The following is a 22,884-nucleotide window of genomic DNA, read 5'->3' as shown; positions in this document are numbered from 1 at the left end:
ACACTCTCTCATACAACTGACAGGAATGTATCTTTATCTTATCTGTTGGTTTTCAAATTCCCTCATTTTCCTTAGGGTATATGGTAAATCTGTCAATATCCTACAGCAAAAAAAGGGACACTGAATGGATCCATAGAAAAGTTGGAGCCAGATCATGGGGAAGGCTGGATATCAAGCCATATTAGTTTATCTCTAGAAACCGGAAATTATAAAAAGTTTTGAGCTGGGAAATACAAAATGTTGATATATTCAAAGAATAATTTGGTGGCCATATGGAAGTTAAATAAGAATAGGAAAAGATCAAAAGCTAAAACATTCATTTCTAGACATTAAAACAATTGCCTAAAGTGGGCCAGAACACTTAAAACCACATCAGTGGTTCTCAAACTACTGAAAAAATTTCTTTGTTGTTGCCATGACAGAGTCATACCTTTGTTTCATCCACAAAACATCTAATATCATCTTATAAGTGCTACTATTAAACAACTGTTCAGAGCACAGCAAATAGCTCAAAATGCTCTAAGTACCAAAGTAGGTATTAAAGTCCGGAAAGAAAAAGGGCCACAAGGTGAAAGACATGACCTCATGCTGATCACACAACCCACTGTTTGCCTCCACCATCACTGCCACCCACAAACAGCTGTTTGGAGATCTCTGCTGCATCCTGGGAATTCTCCTTAGTAATTGAACAGGAGTCCTGAATCTAGGCTGATAAACAGATAAATGTATAGTAATTAACCTGGTAAAAAAAATTTTATATAAATATAATCAAATTCTTCCACAAGAAAAAATATTAAAACTGCAAAGAATACATGTTCAAATACTAAAAAAATAATAATAAAATCTTAAGTATGAATGATGAAATAAAAATATAAATTAAGAATCTGAGAATGAACATCTAAGAAAGTATATATATTCCAAAATCCTATCATAAAATCAGATGCAGTGACTAAGATGTAGGATAAGAAAGTAGCATTAGCACAGTTGTCAATATTTTACCAATCCGTTTTACATTCCCAAGATTACTTTTCTCTAAGCTTATGTGACACAACTAAACCCCACACAGGTCATATCACCATCTATTCCATGAAGAAAGGATAGTGTGCTTATAATTGACAATGCAGGGGTGCCTGGGTGGCTCAGTGGGTTAAGCCTCTGCCTTCAGCTTCGGTCATGATCCCAGGGTCCTGGGATCGAGCCCCGCATCGGGCTCTCTGCTTGGCAGGGAGCCTGCTTCCCCTTCTCTCTCTCTCTGTCTGCCTCTCTGCCTGCTTGTGATCTCTCTCTGTCAAATAAACAAATAAAACCTTTAAAAAATAATAATAATAATAATAATTGACAATGCAGACATCAATGCTTACACAGGAGTCACTGATATCCTACAGTGAATAATGAAATCTGCTTATCATCTATCTCCCCTCACTATAATAAAAACTCCAATAGAGTACTGATTTTTGTTTCTTTTGTTTACTGACATATTCCCAGTATGAAAACAATTCCCGGCATGTAGGCATTGCTGAAAAAATATTTGCTGATTATTAGATTTTCATTTTGGGAGCTGTAATTAATTTCAGTCACCAAAAAACTGTCACAGATATTACTATAATCATCATTCTCAAGTAAAGGTTTTAATAACAGGTTCCATTTTAATCAATCTACTGAAGAGTTACACTTGAGGGTATTTTTTTGAGGATATTTTAAAAAGCTGAAATTAAGATGTTTGGGTCCTTTAGAAAGTTATTAATTTATGTAATGTGTCTGACATTGTTCCTGAAATCACAGCTGAATAAATGTTAGTGCCTTTGCCTTGCTACCCCCTTTCAAAAAGTTATTTACATGAACCAAATTTCTTGAAATGTCCATCACAGACTATTTCCTAAAAGCAAGTATACAGAAGATTTTACACTTAATCACAGGACTCACATTCCAGCAAAGATATGGAAAAAGCAAATATCTTAGAAAACTGCTGCTTTCACAGGTGACAGAGCATGCACAAGTCATAGAATTCAACTGTCTTAAATTAGGATGACACCGGGAGAGCAGAGCTGAAAACAGCAGTATATGCTGAAAATTGCAACCAAAGTTATCTCTCCTGTTTGTCATTTTCTCAGGTATATGGGGGGAGTGGGGAACAAATATCATTCCTGTAAGCAGTTTCCAAGAGCTGGGAGGGCCACTGTGTCCTGACCTCTATTTTCCTGCTTACACCCTGAACAAAGACATACATCTGGAAAAACAAAAACCCAAAAAAGGCTGGATGGTGGAGGCTTAAGACAGCCCTCCATGTTTCCAAAGCGTCCCATACTTAATCACAATTCTTATTACTTCATATTTTAAAAGCCTACACTATATTATAAGCTCCATAAGGGCTCTGTTTATAGCTGGAAGAATGCTGAGCACATACCAAGCATTCAGTAAATATTTCCTGAATCCCCCATAGAATTAAAAGCTTCATGAGAGCAGGGATTTCAAGTGTCTCATTCACCAATTTTCCAATGCATTTAGCCGAAGTGTGATCCAAAGAAGCTAATCAAAATCTATGAACTTAGTGAACATGTTTGTAACCAGGAAACAAACACACAAAAAAATAAGTGGTCTATATGTATGAGACACTAACCCGTACATACCCTTAGCCACTATAGTATATACTAATGAACCAAAATAAGGAGTTTCACAGTGTGTGTTTCAATGTGCATATAATCATTAAATTTCAATCACAAATAAGAATTTCAAGAAATCAAATGTTAATTACTTTCCCAATCATCTCGCTTTACCCCAAATTTTGTTTCCCAATAATTTACCTCAAGTAATCCACAACACTAGATCATAAAATTTCAGAAATTGTTCATGCCAAAAACACACCCACACTAATTATAATTGGGGAGACTAAAGAAATAAAACGAATGCCCAGAGGTACTCAAAACAGTCAAAGAAAAATCAAAGGCTATGCCTCAACTAAACTGAAAACAGGATATCCTTCAAAGTTTAAAAAAAAAACAAAAAAAAAAAAAACAAAAAAAACAACCTCCAACTCACTCATCAACAGATTTCAGTTATGAGACTTTTCTGGAACAAATGGCTCAAAGAAAACTGCAAACAAATTTTTTCATTTGCTCTGACATGGCACTTAAACATCAGCATTCTACGGTCACTTAAAGATTAGTATAAGGTAGTCATCTCAAGACCAGGGTGCAAGAGCAAAAGACAGTTTAAGGAAAAAATGTAAGATGTCAACACTAATTAGTTTTGTTTTAAAATAGGAAGTCATCTCAACTTTAGGAAGTCATCAATTTTGGAAAGGCAGAAAAAGTGCATTCTCTGAAAAAAAAATTTAGAAAGGAAAAAGTGGGGTGCCTGGGTGGCTCAGTCATTATCCAGCTGCCTTGCTCAGTTCATGATTCCAGGTTCCTGGGATCAAGCCCCACATCCTGCTCAGCAGGAAGCCTGCTTCTCCCTCTCCTCTGCCACTTCCCCTGCTTATACTCCTTCTCTCACTCGTGTTAAATAAATAAAATCTTTAAAAAATAATAAAAAGGAAAAAGGGCATTCTTATGGAATATGAAAAGTACAGCATAATTTGACTCCATAATATACCAACATCTCACTAGTACAGAGATTTATCTTAAACCAAAAAAACACAAAAAACAAAAGATAATCTTAACAAAAGAAAATAGGAGGAGTATCAGCAGTCTATAATTTAAAACATATATATATCATCAAGTTTGGGAACTAAAAAGCTCACACATCTTATTAAGGTCCTCATTCAGAAATCTATTATCTTCCTCTGAGGCACATCTGGTATCCTGTTACTCACATATCACTAACATTAATGATATTTATTAGGTATGATCCTGTCCCAATTTAGATAGAGATAGGCCTTGATCTCTGGATTCCTCTTTTTATGAAAGTCAAACCAATCCTTACTTGTAAATCAAACGAGCGTCATCATCTGGCTTCCCAGACCACAACAGATTTAAAATCGGAAATCAAAAGAAAGGCTAGACTAGAAACAGTGACCAATCCAGTAACAACGGGTCCTTCTAGAGCTTAAGAGTACCATTTCGTGCCTCAAGGAATGAGGTTTAGAGAAATAGCTGACTGCAGAAACTGCAACAGGAAGTGTTTAAAAAAAATTTTTTTTAAGTCCATCAGAAAGCAAGGAAGCCAGCAAAGACCACTAGAATCAGGACTCCGGAATCAATCTGAAGATGCTTCCACAGAATGATGATGGGAAAATATGAGCATAAAAAAAGTAATGGCAACATACTGAAATACATAAAATATACAAAAATCCAAAACTTCCAATTTAAAGCATATACAAGACAAAGAAACATGTTTCAAAAAACACCAAATGATACAATTAGCACTTGTATTAAACTCTACAGAACAAAAGCTCTGGTTTTTCAACAAATTGCAAAAAGGAAAGGGAAGGGAAATACACGTATCAAAAGACTTAGAAGAGACACAGCAACTAAATGCAATGTTTGGATCTTGATTAAATGCTGATTTAAACAAACCACTGTAAAGTGACACAAGACAATCAAGATATCTAACTGACTATCTGATATTAAGAAATTACGGGGGCGGGGGGGGGGGGCCTGGGTAGCTCAGTGGGTCGAAGCCTCTGCCTTTGCCTTAGGTCATGATCCCAGGGTCCTGGAATGGAGCCCCACATTGCTTCCCCCTCTCTCTCTGCCTGCCTCCCTGTCCACTTGTGATCTCTCTGTCAAATAAATAAATAAAATCTTTTTTAAAAAATTATAATTAAAAAAAAAAGAAATTACAGACAGGGGCACCTGGGTTGCTCAGATGGTTAAACATCTCCCTTTGGCTCTGGTCATGATCTCTGGTCCTGGGACTGAGCCCCAGGTCAGGCTCCCAGCTCAGTGGGGAGTCTGCTTCTCCCTCTCCCTACCCCCCTGCTTGTGCTGTCTGTCTCTCTCTCAAATAAATAAATCTTTTTTTTTTTAAAGATTTTATTAATTTATTTGACAGAGAGAAAGATCACAAGTAGGCGGAGAGTCAGGCAGAGAGAGAGGAGGAAGCAGGCTCCCGCTGAGCAAAGAGCCCGATGCGGGGCTCGATCCCAGGACACTGAGATCATGACCTGAGCCGAAGGCAGCGGCTTAATCCACTGAGCCACCCAGGCGCCCCTCAAATAAATAAATCTTTAAAAAAATAAAATTACATTTGAAAAAAAAGAAATTATGGACAAAAAAATTTAAATTTGAAAAAGAAAAAAAAAGAAATTATGGACAAATTTAAGGTCTAATAATGAAAGAAGAGATATAAACTCTAATGTTATGGGTGAGATTTTTGTAAATGATAAAATAGAGAGAAAGGAAAGGGTGAAGCACACTGACACTAGGTGACAAGCAACAGCAAGGAAGTTATAATTACGTAGTCATTTAGTGTATGGAGCCAAGAGCCCTACACAAAAAGCTCTTGAAGGCATCACTGTGTTATAAAAGAACCGTGTCCAACACTCATAATAACCACCACTGGTGATCAAGAATAAGTTAAATTATGTTCTATATACACAGCTTAAGGAAACCAGATGTCCAAATAATGGAATACAATGCATTAAAGTTTATATTTATACTTGCTGAGAAGGAAAGATGAGCATAATTTTGTAAGTGAAAAAAAACATGGTTGATTTTGCTGCTTAAATATTTTCTTTTACCCAACCTCCCTAACACACACAGCACCTAATGGTACCTTACCCCAAGATAACTGCTGATTGTTTAAAAAACACAGAAAAAGAAAAGTAATGAATATAATCTTGAATAACTTCCCACTGAAAAATATGTCTTCAAACTAATTTACATTAATGATCTAATCCCTGGCTTAACACCATTTTTAAGTGTAAGATAAAGTATTATGCAGTTATAAACTAGTAAAGAACCATAAAAAAATGTTAACTTAAAATGACTTAATTCAAACTCTCATCTGAACCCTACTTAAAATTATATAAAATACATATTCATGTATTATGGGCTGAACTGTATGTCCAAATCATTTCACTGTGTCAAAAAGCAAGAAAGTCCTCAAAGAATGATGGGAATATAACAAAAGAATGCAGAAGCTAGCATGGATGGGCATCCTCTAGCCAAAATGGGGCCAATTTGAGCATCAAAATAAATAGTAATGGCTAACAGCCCATTGAAAAAAAACAGGATACTTGAGTTCATAAAGATATAAATAAATCAATAAACTGAAAGTCCGATGAGGAACAAAATATTTACAAAGTTTCAAAGCAACTAACAAAAAATGATCAAAGTGGACATTACTAGTATTGGGACAAAATAAAGTCATGCACCACAGAAGATGATGCAATGAGACAAAACACACTACCTCTGTGGCATTTGTGCTAAGGATACATGAACTGAATCAGGAGGAAACATCAAATTAAGGGACATTCTACAAAACAACTGGCCTGTAATCTTGTATCAAGGTCATAAAACCCAAAGAAAGACTAGGGAACTAGTCCAGACTGAAGGAGACTAAGAGACATGACAACTAAATCCAACACTTGATTCTGAGCTGGATCTTTTTTCTATCAAAGACATTATTAAGACAATTAACAAAATCTCAATGGGCAATAAGGTATCAATATTAATTTCCTTGTTTTCTTGGTTGTAGTATGGTTATGTTGGAGATCATATGTTGGAGATCATATAGTGTGTATATCTGATATACAACATTAGAAGGTGACAGAGAGGGGCGCCTGGGTCGCTCAGGGGGTTGGGGCTCTGCCTTTGGCTCAGGTCATGATCTTGGGGTCCTGGGATCAAGCCCCGCATTGGGCTCTCTGCTCAGCGAGGAGCCTGCTTCCCCCCCTCTCTCTGCCTGCCTCTCTGCCTACTTGTGATCTCTCTCTCTGTGTGTCAAATAAATAAATAAAATCTTAAAAAAAAAAAAAAACAAGAAGCAGAAGGTGACAGGGAATCAGTTCAACAACTTAATTCTCAAATCAAATCGTACAAGTACAAAGAACACAGACACCCCACCACTACCTCTTGGGTTACATAAGGGCTGCAAACATATGCCTACAGAGGTCAGGCAAATAAATACCTGAAACAAGGTAGGTATAAGGTAAGGACTGAGACTGCTTATCTCACACAACACCTAGTGAGTATATAGATCATCTGGAATGCAAGGCCACCGGGAAAGATCATTCCAGAGATCCAGATTTTTATGCAAAATTTCCCAATTTTTAAAACACTCAAAAGGGCCAAACAAAACATGTCTGTCGGCTAAATCTGAACCACAGCTGGCTCAAGCTCAGAGGCATGTTTCTCAAACTGAGACCGAGGGATAAAAGGAAACCACATGGTATACATGGAACATATTCTTAAGCTACATTTTTATCCATGAGTTTGCCTGAAATTGTCAGAGAGAGGAGCCATTTCTTTACTTTTAAAAAGCTACATTATGGAGTTTAATGCAAAGTTCATGATTTTTTAAAAATAATCTCAAACTTACAGAAAGCTGTAAGAACAAGAATAGTATAAAAAAATACCCATACAGCTTTTACCAAATTCACCTATTGTTAACAATTTACTCATTTGCTTTACTTGCCCATGAGCAGCCTCCCTCCTATACGTATATTCCTCCTCCCTATATGTATATACATATACACAGCTAAGTACATATGCATACAAATATGTATGTACACGTACACATTACATCATTTTTTCTGAACCATTTGAGAGTAACATATATACCATGGCCCTTTATCTCTAAAAACTTCAGTGTTTTTCCTAAGAAAAATATTCCCTCACATAACCTAAGGATATTTATCATCTTCAGTAAATTTAACACTGATGCAACACTTTTATCCAATCTACATCCATATTCTAATTTTGCCAAATAATCCAATACTACCCTCTAATAGCATTTTCCTTTCTAATATAAGATACAGTCTAGGATCACATCAAGTAGTTGTCATGTCTCTCTATTCTCCCCTAATCTGGAATATTCCACAGCCTGTGTCTTTATAACATTAACATTTATTAAAAAAAAAAAAAAAAAGATAGTCTTCCCACCATTTAAAAAAAAAAATAGGATGTTCCCCAAGTCAATGTTCCCTCATTACTAGATTCAGGTTACCCATTCCCGGCTGGAGTACTACACAAATGATATGTTCTTCTCAGGGCATTACATTCAGAAGCACACAATGTCCACTAGTGCTATTTATTTTGATCATATACTCAAGGTGTCTGATTTCATCACTTTATGAGGTTACTTTTCTTTCTTTCCTTCTTTCTTTCTTCTTTTTACCTCTTTGAAACTAAAGAGCAATATATGGGGAGATATTTAAGACTATGCTAACAACCTGTTCCTCATCAAAATATCCCTAGATTCAGTATCTATCAATGATTCCTATCTGGACCATTCCTTACTAGAATGGTTGCAAAATAATCATATGAATTTTTTTTTTAAAGATTTTATTTATTTATTTGACAGAGAGAAATCACAAGTAGATGGAGAGGCAGGCAGAGAGAGAGAGGGAAGCAGGCTCCCTGCTGAGCAGAGAGCCCGATGCGGGACTCGATCCCAGGACCCCGAGATCATGACCCGAGCCGAAGGCAGCAGCTTAACCCACTGAGCCACCCAGGTGCCCTAATCATATGAATTTTTAAGTTAAACAGACTCCAACTTTTGGCTATACTCCCAGATCCCTCAGGTGTAAGCACTCGGCCTCCTCTACTTTAGGAGCACCACAATACAATGGTTTGAGTACAAGACTAGAATAATCAGGCAGAGCTTCCAGAAAAAACAAATGTACTGAGCCATGCCTTAAAGACTGGATAGATTTCAAATAGCTAATGAGGTGAAGAACCAGTTAAGACACAAGACAGCTTCATCAGGAAAGCTAAAAAGTAAAAACAAAAACAAACAAACAAAAGAACAACACAACATGGTGAATTCTTTCACAAAGTAAAAAATATACTCTACCCTACCAGTTTTACGAAACTATACTTCTACATACTGAGTTCGCCTAAATTATACTGATTCTAAAACTATCAATATATTTGTACTGCTATTAACTATATTCCAATCATTATATTCAGATCCTTCAAAAACAGAGCACACCATTTAACTATTTCTGACTGTTCATCCACTTTTCCTGTGGATGTCAACCTTCCCACCTAGTTTCTCAAGGATTGGGATCAGCCACTAAGAGCGTGTATTTCACCTGACTGCAATCCACAGTAAGAAATAAATTTTACACTGCAACCTAAGGCAAACATATGGAACTGAAATTAAAAGTTTCTTGAAGCAGTATCTTGTGAAGCACACTGAAACTTAATAATCCTTCTTTCCGGGGCGCCTGGGTGGCTCAGGTGGTTAAGCCACTGCCTTCGGCTCAGGTCATGATCTCAGGGTCCTGGGATCGAGTCCCACATCGGGCTCTCTGCTCAGCATGGGGCCTGCTTCCCTTCCTCTCTCTGTGATCTCTTCCCTTCCTCTCTCCTACTGTGATCTCTCTCTGTCAAATGAATAAATAAAATCTTAAAAAAAAAAATAATAATCCTTCTTTTCCTTTTTATGTTGATCTTGACCCCAAATAATTTCTAAATTCATAATAATAAGTCATGCATAAGGCCGACATTTGAAAAACACTACCCTAGAACCTGGCATGGAATTCTTTACCACATTCCCAACAAAGTCTGGGACAGTTTTCACTCATTCCAGGTAAAAAGAGAAAAATAAGAACATTATGAGTGATTTTTTTAAAGGACTCTTCACAGATTGTGTACAGTAATTATTTAATCTTCAAAGCTCTTTCTTTTATGAAACAATGGTGAAAGGGAAGGTTATAAGTTGTTGATTATATACTGGTCTCCTATTTTTGTCCCCAAATTTTACTGGACCATAAAATCTCCAATGTTGTGCTGTGAGATTTTAAAGACATATTAGAGAGTCAGCCTTCAATGAGTTTACAATTTGGTGGGAGAAATAAGACTAATAATATTTTTAAGACCTGTCATAATTATTTCTACCTTATAAGAAGAAAGATTCTGTGATAGGTGCCCTAGGAATCCTCTTAGGTTAAAAGTTCAATACTTTGGGCTGGGAATGAAAGGGAACAAATAAGGAAGGGTGTTTAGAAAGGCAACAATACTTGAGTTGGGCCTTAAAGGGTACTGAGAATAGTCACAAGGATGAGAAAATGCCAACAACACCTGGGGAACAAGAAACAGGTCATTTTGGCCAGAACTTGTAAAGACTGTAGAAGGAAATAATGGAGGACCCTGAAAACAAGGCTAAGGTGTTTGGATTCAGTCAAGTCAATGAAGCTGAAAGAAGGAATGGCACACTCAAAGTGCCACTTTAGGAATATTAACCTGAAGGCCATACCCACCCCCATATAAAATAAATTAGGCGGAAATTCCTTACGGTATGCAATAATCCAAAAATGAAATAATAAGTATTTGAACTATAATGGCAGAAAAGGAAATTAAGGGATGAGAAAGGTAACAAGAACTGAAAAGTCCCAGAAGAGATGCTTAAGTGATAGGCAAAAATGGGAAGGAATCAAACATGGTTCTGATGTTTCAAGGCTGGATGAAACAGACAGTGGAAAATAAGGAAAAACAGCTGATTTAGAGAAGAGTTCAGATTCAGATACGTTAGGTTTATGAATGGATCATGAAGAGTCAGTAGTAGGTACGGAAAAGAACACTGAACACCATCACAAAATCTGAGTTCAAATGGAAAAAAAAAGATTGGCATCCAAAACAACAACTAGAATACAACGTTTTAACTACAGTGTATGATTTTAACTATGTAAAAAATTAGGCACAGAAAAAGACTAAAAAATATACCAACATGTTAACATGCATACAGATGAGCTACAGAAAAGATCATTTTTCTTTCTTTCTTCTTTTGTATTGTTTTTCACTGGCTACAAATCTAACAAATCAGGCCTCCCATCAAAAAAAGAAGAAAGCAGAAAGAAAACTCTGGATTCAGAAAGTCTTAAAAAAAAAAAATCAAACTCTCTGAACCTTATATTCTTCATCTATAGAAGAATAATTCCTTCTCTCCCAAGATTAGTGTAAAGATTAAATGAGATAAAGCTTGAAACATGCAGGTTAAGGCCTTAGAGAGAGCTAAAACTACAGGACAAGAGATCAGACAAAGACACAGAAATATACTAATTACCTGGAATCTCCCATACTGAGGTAATAGTCATAGAAGTAGATTACAAACTTATTAAAAGCCTTAGAATCTATTTCAAAATCAAAATGTTCTTCCCAAATTTCTTATGAATATTGAAGTTTCACATGTTATAGAAATGGACTCCTATGCATAAAGTTAAGACAGTACTTTTCCCACATGTTACTTAAACATAAGTTTGCTAAGTAAACTATTTCATTATTTTAAAAAGCCAGGCTCTTCAGAGGTAAATTTAGCAATCTCCAAATGTTCCCTCTCATAAGTTACATGCTTTATACATAGCACAGCTTCTAAATGGTGTTTCTCTCCACTAGTCCCATTTCTCGTACTTCATTTATGCTTAAACATCTCTGGATATCTATTTAAAACCAGACAGTAAATTCCTAAAGGACAATAAGCATGTCTTATATTTGTCCTTCCCTTAAGAACCAAGCACAGTACTGGTCACAAAGTAGGTACTAATCCATATACATGCTAAAAAAATACTCTAATTCATGTCATAGATGTTGTAGTAATCACATAAGAGTTACTTCTCATGTCTGGTTGTATAACTGAAACCTATCTTAAGCCCTTCAAAGAAACTACTAATAAATTAAAAGAAAAAATTACCTAAATAATACTGTATGAGAAACATTTTCATGTGAATAAAGAATGCTTAAGACTAGATTAACACTTAAAAAACATATACTGCATTGTTTCTTTACGAAAGTATATGAGAGGGGCGCCTGGGTGGCTTAGATTGAGTTGAGTATCCGCCTTCGGCTCAGGCCACGATCCCAGGGTCCTGGGATTGAGTCCCACATGGGGCTTCCTGCTCAGCTGGGAGTCAGCTTCTCACTCTCCCTCTGTGCTCTTTCTGTCTCTCTCAAATGAATAAATCTTAAAGAAAGAAAGAAAGAAAGAAAGAAAGAAAGAAAGAAGAAAAGAGTATGAGATGAGAAATCATAAGACTGTTCTCCGGTGCCTGGGTGGCTCAGTGGGTTAAAAGCCTCTGCCTTTGGCTCGGGTCATGATCCCAGGGTCCTGGGATCAAGTCCTCCATCAGGCTCTCTGCTCGCCGGGGAGCCTCCTTCTTCACCTCTCTCTGCCTACCTCTCTGCCTACTTGTGATCTCTGTTAAAATAAGTAAATAAAATCTCTTAAAAAAAAAAAAAGACTGTTCTCAGGGAGGATTGGTGGCTCAGTCCTTAAGTATCTGCCTTTGCTCTGCTCATGATCCCAGAGTCCTGGGATGGAGACCTGGATCTGGCTCCCTAGGGGCTCAGTGGGAAGCCCGCTTCTTTCCCTCTCTCTCCCCCTACTGATGTTCCCCCTCTCTCACTCTGTCTCTCTGTCAAATAAATAAAATCTTTAAAAAAAAAAAAAAAAAAAAAAGACTTTTCTTGGAACACCTGGTGGCTCAGTTGGTTAGGTGTCCAACTCTTGGTTTTATTCACCTCCAGTCAGAATCTCATGGGTTGTGGAATCAAGCCCAACGTCCCTAACCAGTCTAGTACTCAACAGAAATTGAACCTGAAAAATCTTCTCCCTCTTTCCCTACCCCCACCCTTTAAAATAAATCTTTTAAGAAATATTATTTTCTTAAAATATTTCCCAAATGGAAGTACACCACTTCCATTTTGTTTGTTCATATACCCTGGACCAAAATGTTAGGTTTCTTATAGATACTAACCCTACAATTCATTCATTACAAATTTTATTTTCGAGTTTTATTTTTTAAATAACCTTTGGAGCAGAAGTTAACACTGATATTGTTAACTGTATGCTTTCTCTAAAGTATAAGCACTGACTAACCTCTAGGCTAATTTCAAGACAAATGTCTCAAAGTTAAAACCTTTATTATGAAAAAGAGATGGTAAAAAGACTAAGAATGAAATGTGTGTGTGTGTGTGTACACGCGCGCACACGCGTGTGCAGCGATCTGAAGGCAGGCTATGAAGACTGACTGTTTAGGGTACTCTCCCACAAATTTTTTTTTAAAAATGTTTCCAAAGCGCTGCCTTTTTAAATTACCATAATCTGTGAACTAAAAGATACTATGCCTAAGGGAAATTCCACAGTACAAGCACCTGCCAGCCAACCTGCCTAAAATTAATCAGCGGCAGAGATTAAAAGCATCCTTTAGATGTTTTTATGTAAAACAAAAGTAATACAACAGGTATATAATTTCAATGTGGCACACAGAACATAACCAATCACCTAACATTGCTCTCAATGATTTCAAAATCCAATACACGAAACTTTAATTTAGACATCTTATAAAATGCATAGTGTTTTCCTTATCCAACACTCCCTAATCAAAGATACAGTTAGAATTTTAAGTTTTCCACTTTACAAAATGACCCAGCATAAAATTCCCTCAATCAGCATCTCTAGAATCATTCTGTTTATAAAGCACTTAACTTTTCTGCTTATATAAATTAAGCATTTTTTTCAAGAACCCACCTGATATACAAAAGGAGATACACATGTATACTTCCTTGAGAATAAATAAATGCTTTCAATACTTGTGACCCCAGATGAACTTCACATATTTTAAATTCTTGCTTCGTTAAAAAAAAAAAAAGTTTTTTAAACACCTTCTAGAATACAAGTGCTTGCCTTTACATCCCATAGCTCTCTTATGACAAAATAAAGATCAGTGTAACTTTAAGCTCTAAAACTAATGAACTGCAGGGAACAGAAATAAGCAATCTGGCAAGAGCTAAGTAAAGCTGTTTAAAGACTACCAGTAAAATATACCAGCGTTTCCCCTCCCCCACCCCTTAGAGGTTTCGATTAAGATGGGGCCTAGTTTTACTCTTACAAGGGGGACAGAAAGAGAAAGCACAGAGCTCCTGCTGAAAACTGTCTTCATCAGAAGCAGCTCCAGAAATACTACCAGGAACCATTTCTTTCCCTCTCTGCTGACACAGGTTCCTCTCTTTAGAGACAGGCATCTCCCTTGCAGCTGATGAACACCTACCTTATCTAAAGGAAAGTCTTACCCACTCAAGGATGCCATCAAATGAATACAAACAAACAAACAAAAACCCCGAATGTTAGGGTCAGCTATAACACTCTTTATGAAAAGCGGACCCCCCTCAGCAATTCATCTTCATCTTTCAATTGCTATCAGTCGCCTCGTGAACTGAATAAAATGGGACAAAGTCATTTAATAAGGTGTATCTACTATTTCAAAATAAACTAACGTCCCACCAATTGGTAGTTTTAAAGGTTCTCTCAAAACACTTAGAGAAAATGAAGCCTTGGTAAGCCTTCCAGAAGTCCGTGGAATCAACAGGAAAGAAAAGCTGATTTCTACTTTGAGTATTGCTCCCACCATTCCTAAATGCTGAGGATCCAACAATGTAGTAACTCAGTCTCGCGTCTCCCAATATACTAAGTTTCTGCCCTAATATATGATCACCTCTTTGTGGAAACATATAGGACAAGTCTTTCAGTCCACTGTGATTAACAAATAAATACAGGCATGAGGCAAGAAGAAGAAAAAGAAAAAGAAAAAAAGAAAAGCAGTAAAAAAAAAAAAAAAAAAAAACCTGATGCCTCTTTAAAAGGAGCCAAAAATGAAACAACCTATGTAAGGAATTAGAAGACATCAAAGGTTAGATAATGGACAACAGGTGCCCTTGGGAGGAAAGAGTAACACTCTGTTGTCTCCTATTTTAGGATTTCCACTCTCAAAGCTCTCTAATGTGTGTTTTTCTTTTTTTCCCACAGAGGGTCAGAGCCAAAACTATAGTTTTTACTATTTCATACCTACAATGGGTCCATTGCTCTTCAACTAACTTTTTGACTTCAGATTTTTAAAAATTCACCTAATCCCAATATGGCTGAATAATGGGTGGCCTATGGCCAGATCATGCACTGATCCGTGAACATTAATCAACCAGGGATTTATTACCAAGAAAGGTGTCTGAATACCAACTACCTCCATGTAAACTACTGAAAATACAAATCCAGCAACAGGTTATCCCATAACTGCAGAATCAGCCACAGCAGAAACTGTTTCTCTCACCATCATAACAGTTGAGCTCAATCTTTAGAGTAACCAGATTCCAATAGCCTCAAAGAACAGTAATTCCAGACACTGATTATAGGGCGCTGAGTACCAGCCTCTTGTTCTGGTTCCCTTCGCCAGTTACAAAATACACTACTTTTATTCTGCTGAAAAGGAGCACTGAAAGGATACTGAAGCCTACTTAATAACCTCTTCCATTCCACAAAGACAACATACTCCAAAAATGGAGAATCCTTTCTTTCCCTGACAGAGGCCCCCTTTCCAATGGATCCACTGGGCAGAATTACTTCTCCCCAGCATGCTCGAAGAGCCACAGAATACTTCTGCTTTCGCTCTTCTTTTATAAAGAGGGTCCCCCAACACAGATACACCTCTTCTATTCCTGTGTTAAGCAAATGATGCTTCGGCGCTTCTAGTTCTCTCCACCACCGCAAAATGTTCAGAGAAGTGGAAGGAGAGAAGGGAAGTTGTCAGACACGTTGAGATACACTTAAAAGAAGTCTCCAAATTTAAAGTGAAGACGGGAGGGGTGCCCTCTTTCTAAAGAGGGAGTGGGGGTTCCTACCCTATAAAGAGACCCTCTGCGTGGGTAAGGGGTGCCCCTACTCTCAAAGAGAGCTCAGTATGTGGAAAGGGGGAGGAATGTTGTGCCCTGAAGGGGTCAAGGTTTCAGAAACGGGTGCCCCAACCGTGAAGGTAGGTCTGTGGGGGGAGCCGTGAGTGTATGGAAAGGGATGTACCAGCTAGTAGGGGGGCCTCTCTGAGAGAGGGGGTTTCCACTTTGCGGGAAGGAGGGCCCTGCACTGAAGGGGACGCTGGGAGGAAGGGAGGGTCTTGCCGAGGACTGGGCATGGGGGGAGGGGTTCTGAATCCACTGGAGCCAGCAGAGGGGCGGCAGCCTCGAGGGGAACATGTGCAGTGGAACTAATACCATCCCCAGGGGCAGGGTGGAGAGCAGGGCCTGGGCTGTATGTGGAGAGAACGAGGCTCCCACCCCGCGGAGAATACGGAGGGCTCCCCAGCCGTACTCACCGAGGCTGCCGGCGAAACCGTCCATCTTGCGGGGAAAGCGCCGGGCTCCGGGCTCAGCGGGGCGGGCACTTCATTCAGCGGACCGACAGAGTGGCCGACGCTGAGCCTGACGCGCTCGCTCTCGAAATCGCCCGGCTCGGTTCCTACCCCCCGCCTCTGTGATCCGACCGTCCGTCTGACCCGGGGCAGTCAGTCACAGCCGCCCGGGCCACTTCCCCGTCAGGTACAGAGCCGCGCCGCTCCGCCGCCTGCCCGGCCTCCCTCCCAGGCAGCAGCCGCGAACGCCGCGCCGCGCCCCGCCCCCGCGCCCGCGCGCAGCGGTAGCACCGCCCCCGCGCACGCCGTCACGCTTCCGACTCCGCCTCCCACGTGACAACATGGAGGCGGGGGCTTGCCGACCCTTCCCTCTCACCTTGCTTGGGCTTCGGGATCCCGCGGCCTCGAGCCGGACTGGTGGCTGCGCTTGCGCAGTAGTTCGGCCGAGGACCTGGGGGTTTGGTCTTTGAAGCTGGTGAGGAACCGGTCGTGATGAGGGTTGGTGTCTGGCCTGAGACTCTTAGGAGCGTCGAGGGATTCTCTCTCATAGCCCCTAGGAAGCCTGCAGAGTCCCATTGGAACCCAAGTCCAGAATCTACCCCGCCCCCCAACAGAAGATGGTCACCGCCTGTGTCCTACAAGGACACACAGAGGCAACCAAGTGAGAGGACTCCCTTTTCCCCGGGTCTCCCTCTACCCTCGTAGAGGATATATGGGGGTGAGTCTTCCTAACTAAAGGCCACCACTGCCATAGCCTCAGAACTCAAAACAGACTGGAAGCAAGGAATGTTAGTGCTGGGCAAGACCCAAGAGTTCATCTTGCCTCCTCTTCACGGAGAACACAACCTTAGAAAGGACCTGACCTGCCCAAGGTCATGGAGCCTGGTAGAAGCAGAGCTAGAACTCAGGCTTCTTTACTCCCCCTGGTGTTCTTTCCACCAGAGATGTAAAGCAATCTCTTATAGGGCATATAATTAGATTGCCTATTAGTGAGCTATAACGAAGAGTTTTAATGAAGTAAGGCTGAGCTCTCAGCCCAATTCCATGTGACTACGTAGATGAGCGTCAAGTCACTAAACTTATTTGGGACTCAACTTTGCCCATTTGCAGATGGAAGGACGGGACTTGTAACCAAAACATTACATATAAACACTAACTTCATCTTCATCCTCCCTTTCCCACTTACCCCTATTCTCCCTCCTTCTAAAGGGGTGTCCAGTGATTTCCAAAGTTCTTCTTGGGACTTGGTTGTGTGATTCAGAGTAATTAAGAGGAGAACTGTAAGGTCCTCGTGGACTAAATTGATGTATGCAATAATTAAGACCTGAGTTATGGAAGAATTAGAGCCATTCTAGACAAGTTGCGAGAGAAAGGAACAGACTGGAGAAGGGAGAAGAGAAATAGGAGGTTAGCAACTATCATAATGAGAGGGACTTAGAATTATATAGTTAAAAGGATTGTAAAACATTTCGTTGCTGTCTTGCAGTAAAATTCTCCCCCCCTCCCCCAGTGCCTCTTTAGAAATCTCCCGTAAAAATCTAAATTACTTTTCATATCTTTTTTGGATATCAGACCTGTGTGTCTTCTGAATAGCATACCATGTGGAGACAAGCTGTAAGGCAGCCAAGATAAATTGAGGTTACAGACTAAATGGTGTCCAAAATTTCCTCCTGTTTCAAACTTATTTACCCCAAGTTTCCCCTACTATGGACATTTTTATATCTGTAAGTTTCTATAAAGTCTAACCACTTAATGTTTGAGAAGGCCTTAATTCTGACAGCTGCTCTTCTGTGTCTGCATACAGCACTCTCTGCTTTAGGTCAATTAAAAGAATAAGAACTTCCATTGATATACTACAATACATATATATATATATGTATGTACATACATGTATATATATATTTTTAAATTCAGAGAAGGATCCACACTTTGAGGGGCCTGAAATTTTTCTATTTGTGGAAATCTTCTGAAGATTAGGTTAAATGGAGTATTTATTTAGACACAGAAAAGAAATCACAACAGATTACACACTTTTTTTTGTTAAAGATTTTATTCATTGATTTGACAGAGAGAGATCACAGGTAGGCAGAGTGGCAGGCAGAGAGAGAGAGAAGGGGAAACAGGCTCACCGCTGAGCAGAGAGCCTGATGTGGGGCTCCATCCCAGGATCCTGGGATCATGAACTGACCTGAAGGCAGAGGCTTTAACCCACTGAGCCACCCGGCCACCCCCACATTACACATTTTAAAGAAAACTGCAAATGTTACAAAATCAAGAAATACAACATTCAATTAACTGCCCAACATAACTTCAATACTTTTTTTACTAAATTTATTGGTTGTATACTCTTTGATTACTTCTTCATATGACAATGATTCTTTTTTTTTTTTTTTAAGATTTTATTTATTTGACAGAGATCACAGCGAGGCAGAGTGGCAGGCAGAGAGAGTGAGAGGGAAGCAGGCTCCCCGCCGAGCAGAGAGCCCGATGCGGAACTCGATCCCAGGACCCTGAGATCATGACCCGAACTGAAGGCAGCGGCTTAAACCACTGAGCCACCCAGGCGCCCCTGATTCTTTTTTTCTTAATAGATAATATTTTACTGGGATCCTGCCATATGACAGGTTTTAATATCCAGGTGTTTTATCCTAACTCCATTCTAATGTTACATCAAGCCTATAAGGTCAGTGTTATGAATATGAGAGTAGTTTTAATTTTTGTTATTTTTTAAAAATATTTTATTTATTCGAGAGAGAGAGAGCACATGCACAAGCAGGGGGGGTGAGGGACAGGCAGGCTCCCCACTGAGCAGGGAACCTGATGTAGGACTCCATCCCAGGACTTAGGGATCATGACCTGAGGCGAAGGCAGTTGCCCAACCTCCTGAGCCAACCAGGTGCCCCATGACAGTGGTTTTTAAATAACTTTTTAATAGAGAGGATAAAAAGATAACTTAGTTTTTCCTCTAGCATTTGATCAAATTTGTCTTTATTAGTGGAATATAGTTGGAATGCCTAAAAGAACCACTTTGCACATAGTAGTACAGCTATTTGTAGTACTACTGCAGTAATTCTGATTAATTCTATTTCACATGATTCCCATTTAAAAAAAAAAGACAAGAAAATATATGGTGAATTTTAAATTATACATACTGAATTACTGAGTATATTCCTGATAAAACTTCTATTTTGTTTGACATCATTGACAACCAAATATGTATCATATGTATAATGATTAGAAGAATTTTTCCTAGTCTAGATTCTGGCTTTTTATGTTTCAAACTTTATTTCTCCCATAAGACCACACAATTTTTCAGTGCTACCCATATGTTCATAGTATATTGTGAGCCCTAATCCTACCACTTTCATGAGAGGATGCTGGGTGAGTCAGTGCAGTGGCCCATAGGAATTTTCCTGAAATTTATTACTAGACAAAGACAGCCAGCAATAGTTCATTAAATGTGATTGTAACTCCTAAGTATCTCATTAAGCCTGAAATTAAATGTATCCCCAACTCAGCTTTCTGTTCGCTAGATACCTAAAATATCCAAAGCCACTCCAACACCACCTGACATAAGGGGAAATGTGACAAAGGGGAGATTAAAGTGGAAAGATACAGTTTTCTAGTCTTGGAAGAGGCTCTAGAAGAGTCTTGGAAGAAACTCTAGGAAGTTTCATTAACTTCATGATTAATCTGCTTCTGTTTCAGTTACTTTTTTAAAGAAAGAGAGAGAGAAAGAGAGCATGCTCAAGTGCAAAGAGGGACAGAGAGAGAATATTAAGCAGGCTCCATGCCCAGCTTGGGCTCGATCCCATGGCACATGGCTCGATCCCATGACGACAAGATCTGACCCAAAATCAAGAGTTGAATGCTTAACCCACTGAGCCTCTTAGGTATCTCTCACTTACTTTTTTTTTTTTCTCAAGTAACCCCTATGTTCATCCTGAGTAGTGAGGACAATCAAAAATCATATATATATATATACATATATGTATATATATATATATATATGATAAGGGCAAAGACAGGAAAAATGAAATAAATGCTGGTGCAGAAAAAGGACAACCAGCAGGAGTAATATAGCAATTATTCTTCCACAGCAATTCTGGAATCCTGGGATAAGCACAATGTTTCTATAACCAGAATGCTGGGATAAGCATTATGAAAGGCAAGGAAAGTTCTTCGCTTAAATCTTAATCTTCCTTCCAAGGAATTTCCTCGTCCGTTGTACTCCATTGCCCCTGGCTTTGCTAGTCTATGAGAGCTTGTTGAGAAACATACCTTCCTTATAGCCTGTTCAGCTCATTCCTTACTGGTACAAATATGAGATCAAAGGTTATTTCCAACTCAAATAATCAAAGAATTTCGTTGAGAACATGATTCCCTCAAAAACTTGGTAGGTTTCTGATCCATTTGCTTCGAGTCAGCAATATGTGCCAATAACCACACATATACTTCTTTCCTACACATAATTCTTATGCATGATTTTTGTCTTTGCTTTCCTTCTCCATCTCCTTTCTTTCCCTGAATTTAATAGGGGACTAATTCAAGCCATTAGATTTGGATGAGAAGACCACGCTCTCAGTCAGATCGTTGTAGTCTGGATCTAAATGGATCTTCATTACTCAAAGGTATTTAATATTTTGTTTCCTATCTAGAAGTAGTCAGCTTTCTAATCTTTTAGCTTCCAAATTTCTAGACTTCTCTAATTCTCTTTTATTTCTGTTTCCAAAGCAGTCAATTCTTTCTTGAGTTTTTCTCTTTCCTGCAATGCTTTACTAATAAGGTTAGCAAATAGTAGCCAACACATATTATTATACTCTTTTCAAAAACTTCCTCTAGAGTGATAGGCTTACTAGGCACATAGTGTACTACCTTCCAGGTTGCATAAGCAACAGTTATAGCAAATCTTTTGCCATGCCATGGCAAGTCTCTGGAGTAATTCAACCTCCAATATTTGTTTTCACACCATCTCTAACCCACTATGAATTCAAGATTACATGTTTTATTTCTTTTTTCCTTAGAGCAGCATTCGACTTAAAGGTTTCTTTTTTAGTGTTAGTCAAGACAAGCTAGATGCTATCACAAACAGTCCCCAAATTTCAGTTAGCTTAGTATAATAAAATGTTTTCGCTTCTATCAGATTCCAATGCAGATCATCAAGGGACTTGGCTCCATGAAGTCATTCAAGGATCCCAGCTTCTATCTTGAATTCCACTCTTTTCAGCTAGCAAATAGGGGTAGTAGTGGGAGAACACAGAGGACCAATTAGGAAGCTGTTATGTTTCAGACATAGAAGTGTACCCATCACTTTTATCCATAATCCATGGGCCACATTTTAGTTACAAAACTGCACTCAACTGCAAGGGAGGTTAGGAAGTACAGCCAAACTTTGTAACCAGAAGGAAAAGAGAAACATTTTAGTGACAAGTAGCCAAATAGTTCCTGCCATACTTGTCTTCATAGCTCTTATCAGAGTTCTAATTTTTTATTTTCTTGAAAATAAATTATTGATTAATTAATTAATTAATTATAAATAATAAATGATTATTGAATAATTATTCAATGTGTCTCACCCATTGTATTGTATACAACAGGGAGGTCTTTTAGAATGTGGGAGAGGTAATACATCCCAGTGGTTAAGACTGCAGGCTCCCAGATCATACTGCTTAGATTCAAACCCCAGTGCTACCACTTAGTGGCTGTGTAACACTGTCTCTGTGCCTCAGTTTCTTCCTCTGTAAAATGAAGATGATACCATTTCTACTTCTGAGAGTTACTGCGAGGATGCAATGAGATAGTAAACGTAAACCCCTTAGAACAGGGCCCATTATGTTCTAAGTACTCAGTAAGTATTAGCAGCTATTACTATTATAAGTGGGCTTATATGGTGCCTGTGTTTGCTTAAACCATTGTATACTCAATGTATATTACAGAGAAGCTGGTCAATAAATATTTGTTAATATTGGACAAACATAGAAGACCTCTGAAAACAAGTGAATCTGAATACATTATTCAACAACCAGTATCCCCCTATTTTAAAACAACCAGTATTAATTTTTCTGCTTTATATTTATCAAATTAGATCTGACAAACTGTTTAATAATGCCATAATAAAATGGAAAATTTAACATTAATCACTCAAAATGAAAACATAACTGTACGTTACCATCAAACACACATAAAAGTCCAAATGTACTATACAATTACCAATTACTAGGTAGTTATTTAGATTCTTCAAGGATTTATCTTTAGATTATCTTCAGTACAGAACTCCCCCTAGACCTCACCTTGAGCCCCTTAAGTGCAATTTAATTCAGGTAAATGTAAAATACACACATTTTCCAAGAGTTCAATTATTGCAAAAGGCTAAGTATAGCTATATCAAATAATACAAGCTCAAAACATTCTCTTTAAACGTAGAATCTTGACTCTGTGCATCGTTACCTTCCCCTAAATGTCGAAATGGTTTATGGTGGGACAAGTTTCAGAATGCTTTTTATCCACCCCCCCAAGATTTTATTTATTTATTTGTCAGAGAGAGAGAGAGAGAGCACAAGCAGGGGGAATGGCAGGCAGTGGGAGAAGCAGGCGGCTCCCTGCTG

The 22,884-nt window shown here is 38.6% G+C and overlaps 1 protein-coding gene across 4 annotated transcripts in view; it reads right to left on the bottom strand.

The window, feature by feature from the left end:
• EML4 (EMAP like 4) overlaps positions 1–16,586 on the bottom strand; it is a 155,958-nt gene extending 139,372 nt beyond the window's left edge. For 2 of the 4 annotated variants that reach the window (XM_082743282.1, XM_082743283.1), the window contains exon 1: positions 16,244–16,539. In XM_082743282.1, the coding sequence (XP_082599408.1) occupies positions 16,244–16,268 (25 nt within the window). In that variant the 5' untranslated portion in view covers positions 16,269–16,539. Of the gene's footprint in view, positions 1–16,243 lie in introns of all 4 variants that reach the window. The other 2 variants (XM_082743281.1, XM_082743280.1) reach the window with 2 other exon arrangements.
• Positions 16,587–22,884: the final 6,298 nt, after the last annotated feature.

This window comes from Mustela nivalis (genome assembly GCF_964662115.1).
Source record: "Mustela nivalis genome assembly, chromosome: 8".
NCBI classification, from domain to species: domain Eukaryota; kingdom Metazoa; phylum Chordata; class Mammalia; order Carnivora; family Mustelidae; genus Mustela; species Mustela nivalis.
The sequence above is the reverse complement of the archived record's forward strand: the minus strand, read 5'-3'. Positions and strand labels throughout refer to the sequence as shown.